Source organism: Myxine glutinosa, chromosome 9 (assembly GCF_964187855.1).
Source record: "Myxine glutinosa chromosome 9, kmMyxGlut1.1, whole genome shotgun sequence".
Taxonomy (NCBI): Eukaryota; Metazoa; Chordata; class Myxini; order Myxiniformes; family Myxinidae; genus Myxine; species Myxine glutinosa.
This window is the reverse complement of record NC_136269.1, coordinates 59,431,513-59,438,885: the sequence shown is the minus strand read 5'-3', so window position 1 is coordinate 59,438,885 and position 7,373 is coordinate 59,431,513. Positions and strand designations below refer to the sequence as shown.

The following is a 7,373-nucleotide window of genomic DNA, read 5'->3' as shown; positions in this document are numbered from 1 at the left end:
ATTGTGAGTTCAAACTCCATCCAACCGACAGATATATTCACCTGGTCCGCCACCTCTGATGTTGTTTCGCTGCGAGTTGGTTCAAGATATACTGTTGTTTGCTTTCGCGGCCATGGTTGCGGTCAAATTTTCCCGCCATTTTTGCACACGTGGTGTATTGATATTCCCCGTTAATCCTTAAACTCATCGCTGATCGTCTCTGCATGGATCAGGATTAAACATTGCGATTTTTAAATTTAGATTAATTGAGATGTCGTTCCTCAAAGGCTGGCCTCGATGGCGATAGTTATCTCACAACAGGCACGCTATGACGTGGCCAGTTTCAGTCTCTCTCTGGACCCATGAAGCTACATTCAATCATCATGAGTCATCATCAATGTACCACGCTCTTCATAGAACTGTTTCTAAAGGCTACACTGGGTTCCGTGGCCGTCCCGGCACTAGTGGTAGGAATTTGCAATTTGGTCACGGTGCCGGCGATAACGCGCCTACCCTTCGCGAAAAACACCACCAACACCCCAAAACACCACCCAGCAGTTTATAGCCGGGTCGACATTAACCCAGGCTAGCAGCTGGAAGTGCGAGTGGGTATACTTCTGAGCCATGTTTCTGCGCATGCGCATGCTTCTGAGCCATCGTGCCAGACCGTACATTCAATAGCGTGAGAATATTCCGACTTGCTTGTTGTGGATTCTGGTTGCCTGCTATTGGCAATCCGTCAGCACACAAGTCGTGATGTACATATTTATAATCCAACATATCCTGCTTTTTTGTCCATTGTACACTAATGTCCCTATAATCCGTGCAAAACGATGCCGATGTCTTCTAATTTCATTGTCAATGTCCTGTTCAAGCTAATTCTCCATGAGCCTGGGAAAAACCCCAAATCCACTATATATATATATATATATATACATATATATATATATATATATATATATATATATATATATATATATATATATACATATATATACATATATATATATATATATATGTGTGTGTGTGTGTGTGTGTGTGTATATATGTGTGTGTATGTGTGTGTGTGTATATGTGTGTGTATATGTGTGTGTATGTGTGTGTGTGTATATGTGTGTGTGTGTGTGTGTGTGTGTGTGTCTGTGTATATATGTGTGTGTATGTGTGTGTGTGTATGTGTATGTGTATGTGTGTGTGTGTGTGTGTGTATGTGTGTGTGTGTGTGTATATATATACAGTATATATATATATATATATATATATATATATATATATATATATATTTATATATTTATATATATGTGTGTGTGTGTGTGTGTGTGTGTGTGCAATTTATTTACACCTTGGGATGAAATAACACCGAGCTGTTTTTAAAATGTCTGTTCACTTATATCGTTTGTTGAAGTCGGTGTTCTGTATTCATTATGAACTGCGTGTTTTCCCACGAGGTTTGCATGGGAAGGAATGTCAGGGGCGCCCGTGTTTTAGCACGTGTTGCGTATCCACATGAAAGTCGGGCCGAGAGGCGAGAGCTCAAGGCTATTTCGGGTAAACAGCTTCGCAGGCCGAGCCCAAAGTGCACAAGCGTGCTGCCTCGGAAACCTGTCGTCATTGGATCTGTAACTACGTTTGAAACGTCATTGACATGTTTGCGGACCTCACTCAAAGCGTCATCCTATTACGTTGCATCACGTTCGGCGCCGTTGCATTATGACGTCATACGAGCGCGGCATATCCCTCCATATGATGTCTGTGCATCATTCTTAAAACGGCAGAGCTAAGCAATTTAAGGTGAGTGCAGGAAAAAAGGTGAAATGCTCAATTTTGCGAAAAAGCATATTTAAAATTGTTATGGTTGATAAATACTTTACATTTAACTGCCACGTCTTTCACGAACCTGGTGGCTAGGCATGCCGTTCGACTGGGAGGTGGCAGAATTAAAGTTGGAATTTGTTTCGGAATGATAACTCGCCCACTCTTGGTGAATATCACCATGGGATTTTTTTTTTTTTAAATGTCCACCAACGAGCAATGCTGACAGGGTCCCCTGGCGTAACTTCACTGTGACGCATCACAGTTTATAGAGCTAGTTGGGATTCAAACGCAAATTAGACAGCTCAAACCCTCAGGACAAAGGTGAATAGTATGATGGAACCTTGTCTGGTGGTGGTCAATGTGATGCAAACACAAACAGAAGATGCCACGTCATAAGCAGACATCCAACAGAGGCTGTGATTTGCAAAACAATGCATGGAACACACAGAAGAAGAAAAAAAACCAAGTGGTTAAAACATCTGGCTATTTATTTAAATTAAAAATTCTAAAATTTGCAGCTATAAAAATGAAATGCGAACTGATAAATATTACACAATGAAACTTTTTTATAAATAGACATTATATACATATTTTTATACAAAAGTATAAAGCTTCAGTGCTTTGCATACATAAATTAACATTAAAATTTCATTTTAAAAATACTTATTGCTTCCACATTAAAATAAAACCATACACATGTACAGGCTCTGCATTACTAGGCCTCAAGCAATGGATCCGGACACTTGACTAACAAAATCGAAGGCAACATTTTTCTTGCATATTAAATATCACAGCAGTATAAGCTGAAGGTGGGGGTAAAAACACCCACTGGCAGAACATGAACAACAGCTCCGGGCTTCCACAGTGAGGCAACATTGAAAAGCATGGAAGAAAAACTTTTTTTTTACTAAATAGTGCAAATATACCAGGAATGCTGGCCCTGCTAACAGTCAAGAGTTAACCTCACCCCCGCACCCCAAAATAATAATAATAATAATAATAATAATAATAATAATAATAATAATAAACCTCACTGGTTTCTTCACATTCAGCGGCTTTGTAAAATAAAAACCTTCAGGTCGAACAGAAATAAAAATCGCCAACTTCGAGTCACTTTTAACAGTTGGGACACAAGATGTCCACTGCGGGAATCTGTAAACGTTCAGTAATGGTCGAAAAGGCGTGGCACGAGGACCCCGAGCTTCACAATCTATCCGTAAACAACCAGAGCCGCCGCAAGCAGGCCAGGGAATGCGTAAGTGCTGACTTGGATACAGCAGTCTCAGCAGTTTCATACCTGCAAGGTGAAAACAAAAACGTATAGGTCAAGATATTTAAGAAAAAAAAAAAAAGGATTAGTGGCAGTTACGTACCAAGTGAGAAATTGCTAGGAACACTGACGAAGTGAAATTGCAAATCGTGAGATGGGTGTGTTTTATGTGACGCACCTCTGTGGCGATTACGCAGTCGTCCTGTTGAGGTGTTCTACACGCCACTGCGTTCTCAATGTCTGAGGAACTCGAGGAGTCCGAGATCTCTTCGTCCTGTTTACTCTTCTCGTTGTCGGATACCTCATCACCTACTGGATCTAGGATGATGTTGTAATCCATGTCCTGGTACTTCAACTTGTAACCTGTTTTGAGTGAGCTGCCATCACCTTCCAGGTCTACCTGTTTGTTTGTGTTTTTGAGCTCACCGGCTGGGATCAAGTTGACAGCGAGCTCTTTCTCTCGGTGGAAGTCACTCAGATTATTCATAGTCTTGCCTTTGCTGTGATCAGGACCTGCTGCAAGGCCTCCACGCAGCCGACGCCACAGCAGAATAAGCACAGCTAGCAGAAGAAGCACAAAAACCAGTGCCAGGCCCACTGTCACCGCAAGCCAGGGGAAGTTCTGCTCCACCACCATTTTTGGTGGCAGTATGTTCACCTTGATCGGAGGACTCAGCAGGTCTCCACAGTCTGGGCCTTCATAGCCAACAGGGCACTCGCAAGCATAGCCACCGTCTGGTTGTGGCCTGCAAGTGCCACCGTTGTAGCACGGTCCACTGGAGCACTGATGCGCTGAGAAGCTGCAGTCTTTTCCCAGGTAGCCAATTGGGCAGCTGCAGACAAAGTCATTGCCTCGTGGATGGCAGGTTCCACCATGAAGACAGGGAAAGCTGACACAATTGTTGACAGTCCGCTCACATCGAATGCCTGCAAAGCCTGGTCGGCAATGGCACCTGAAGGTCGATTCCAAGTTCAAGCACTGCCCTCCTGTAAAACAAACCCTAAAGGTTAACTTACCACTCATAATAGAAGCACCAAACCTATATATCAATTATAAAATACCAAAAGCAACAGAGGATTTCCCTTACCATAGGCGCAGGGGTTGCTGCTGCAGTGGTCTCGCTTCTCACAGTTGTAACCAGTGTAACCGGAAAGGCATTGGCAGTTATATCCACCCTGTAGTCTATTCAAGCACTGACCGCCATGGAAGCAGGGTGCGTCGGCACAGGTGTTAGCACTCAATTCACAGTTCTTTCCATGAAAGCCAGGTAAACACATGCATTTGTAGTCGTTTTCAAGATCCTGCAGCAAAAGGAAGGCCATATTCATCTTAATTGCAAAAAGGAAGGCCTTACTAAGATTAAGCAATCTCAATTGCAGTCGCTTACCTATTTATTATTTCATTGAAAACTGGCAATCTTACAACATCAGAGGCCATATATTAAACACTCAAAAACTGTCGGAGCTTTTGACCACACATCCACACCCTTTCCCCATTTTGTGTACCAAACATATATGTGCCATTGTTAATCGTAGATGCCAACACGATTCTTGTAATCGGAAAAAAACAAATATGAGAAGTGAAAACATATTTGCAGACTTTACAATTATCTCAGTACCTACCGTGCAACTGCCCCCGTTCCGACAAGGCCTTGTGTCGCACTCGTTCAATTCCACCTCGCAATTGGTGCCGCTGAATCCGGGCCTGCATGTGCAGCTGTAACTTCCCTGGCCAGTGTTGGTGCAGGTCGCGGCATTTTTGCATGGATTGTGATTCGTGCAGTAGTTGAGATCTGCAGAAAGGGGAAAAAAACAAAAAAACAAACATGAAGATATTTAATTTGTTATCGCTATTATGTCACCATAGATTCCATAAAAATTAGTCGTGCCGACTACCGAGGACAAATAAAGTAGATGATTGAAGCTTACCTAGATTGCAAAAGAGTCCACCCCATCCTTCTTGGCACTTGCATTTCCAGGGTTGCTGGCACGTGCCGTGCTTGCAGCCAGGGAAGCGGATGCACTGATCGCAGTAACGGCCTTCCCAGCCGAGACGGCACCTGCAAAGCACGACGCAAAACCAGGCAATTATAAACCTCGCTTAATGCAGTGCATCGATCCTCTACCATTCATCGAGCGAATGCAATTTTCAGTCTAAAGTTTCATCGCATCTTGACTTCACTCACTTGCATTCGCCTGGCCGGTCACAATCGCCTTGGGTTTTGCTGCAGCCAGGCAGGCACATAGCTGCAAAGAAAAACAACCATTAAAATCACGAGAGATGCGAGCGAGAAGCACAACAAGAGCGCCCGTGCCACACGCCAGCTGGGCAGCGCGCCAGCAAATGGTGACAGCTGCGCTATTGTTCGGCCCTATCAGTTTCCATGGCTGCAGCTGCGGGTCGCACAATGGGCAGGCGGGGCCCCGCACCGCGCGCCACTAATCCGGGCCACGCGCCGCACGGCCATGGCACGATGAGCGCGCGTTTCTTCCACCGCCGCGCTGTGTGCGCCCCCGACAAAATGGAATGACACAGGTCACAAAATTATCTCCCTTTGACCTTTCCCTGTCCTGTCGTGTTACTTTCGGCAAAACTGACTGCAAACCTTCCACAGTGACCCGAGGAACTTATTTTTAACCAATTATAAGTAACTGACTACAAGTGAGGATTGATGCTCTTTCTGGCATGAGCAAGACCAGTTGCTTTGGGTTACACACTCGCCTATATTGCCCAAGGACAGAACTTGTTATAGCGGTTCCGTTGTGGCGTGACTTGCATGCACACGACATTATCGCTGGGGAACAATCACGTACCTTTTTCACAGTAGGGGCCAGTCCAGCCGGGCAGGCACAGCTTCTTCCCAGCGTCGCCGCAGGTAAAGTGCCCGAAGCCGTCATCACGGGGTCTGCACAACATGGAGCAACCAGAACCATAGTAATGCTCATCACAGATCACTCGGTACGAGTAGTGAAGCTCCGCGGAGTTGGCGAAGTAAATGTCCTGTGACCATTCTTCGGTGACACTCAAGTGACGCTGCGTGGCCAAGCGGCTAATAAGCCTCTCGGGTACTTCTGCAGATAAAAAAAATGTGGACAATTAAGTGTCGTGTGCTCAGAACTCTTACATTCAACAGTTTGGTAAAATAAATACCTTGGTGGGTGAATGATATTCAAGTTAATATGGACATTATGATCTTAGCTTCAGACAATATGCCGCCGCCTGCTGGATCTGATGCATCCCACCCACCTGTGGAGAGTTCAGCAGACTCGGCACTCCAAGCTTCAATAATGAGCGAAAAGGTTCCCTGTGAGGAGAACAATCGATGTCACCGCGAGCCCAGAAAGAAGACTCAAGAGAAACTGCAACTCGGAGCGACCGAGCGCGTTAACCCACCGGCCAGGTGAAGCTGAATGGGAAGCGGATTGGGCTAGAGAACCCCTCGCTGTTGGAGATGTCATGAATCGTGAAAGAGTTCGAGCCCAGCACGGGGGTCAGGACCCCACCAAAGGTGCACGGAGGATCTCTGGTGATGTTCGTCTGGTAATGCGTCAGGCAGACCCGGAAAAACGTCTTGCACTCGCACGACATCGTGGAGGGCGATTTGCAACAATTCCCCGACAGCCGCAAGCCGTTGTTGTTGATGAATTTTGTAAGCTTCAACTCGAAGATCCCAGTCGAGGATGCCTGAGAGAAGGACAAATGCGTAAATACGGATCAAGTTAAGCATGCTCGGAGTTAACGAGTTTAGCATCGCCGGACTGGGAGATCCGTCTGCCATGGACCTACCTGATGCAAGAGTGAAAAAGCAAAAGAGAAGACCACGAAGAACGCGCAAGAGACGGGACCAGCCATGGTCGAAGGAGGGGCCCCCAGGGAATGAAGCCAAGGCAAATCAAATGGGCATCAAGCGGGCACGGTCCTGTATTAAGCGGAAGCACGGAGGCTGGAGCAAGCAAGACAAGGTCCGACAGTTTAAGAGGCACGGCGTGACCCACTCGCTGAAGAGATCGACCTCGCGAATGCCTCGTGTCACTGCGTGATGGGCACTGGCGTCCGTCACCCTTTTTATACGGGTCGCCCCGCCGCCGCAGCCAATGGGGGTGGTGGCGCACGCGCTGTCCCCGCCCACATGGCCCGCCCACCTCGCGGACCCCACCAGGCTGCAGGCTCGCGGCGTGAATTCACTTGCCTTCTGTGTTGACAGATGCTGGCGTATCACGGCAGCAAGTAGGCCGGGAGGCGGTGGGATGGAGTTTTAGCCCCCCTCGACTCAGTATTCCGTCCTCAATCTGCATTCATTATAGAGCG

General features: G+C 46.3%; 1 protein-coding gene across 1 annotated transcript; it reads right to left on the bottom strand.

Moving 5' to 3' along the window:
• Window positions 1-2,264: 2,264 nt before the first annotated feature.
• On the bottom strand, window positions 2,265-7,098 carry LOC137415216 (delta-like protein 1). The gene is made up of 10 exons (XM_068100795.2): window positions 6,852-7,098; window positions 6,459-6,749; window positions 6,312-6,369; window positions 5,879-6,136; window positions 5,251-5,311; window positions 4,994-5,124; window positions 4,688-4,857; window positions 4,153-4,366; window positions 3,243-4,051; window positions 2,265-3,091 (listed from the first exon to the last, which is right to left on the bottom strand). The coding sequence occupies exons 1-10, from the start codon at window positions 6,915-6,917 to the stop codon at window positions 3,086-3,088; spliced, it is 2,064 nt and encodes a 687-aa protein (XP_067956896.2). The 5' UTR covers window positions 6,918-7,098; the 3' UTR covers window positions 2,265-3,085.
• Window positions 7,099-7,373: the final 275 nt, after the last annotated feature.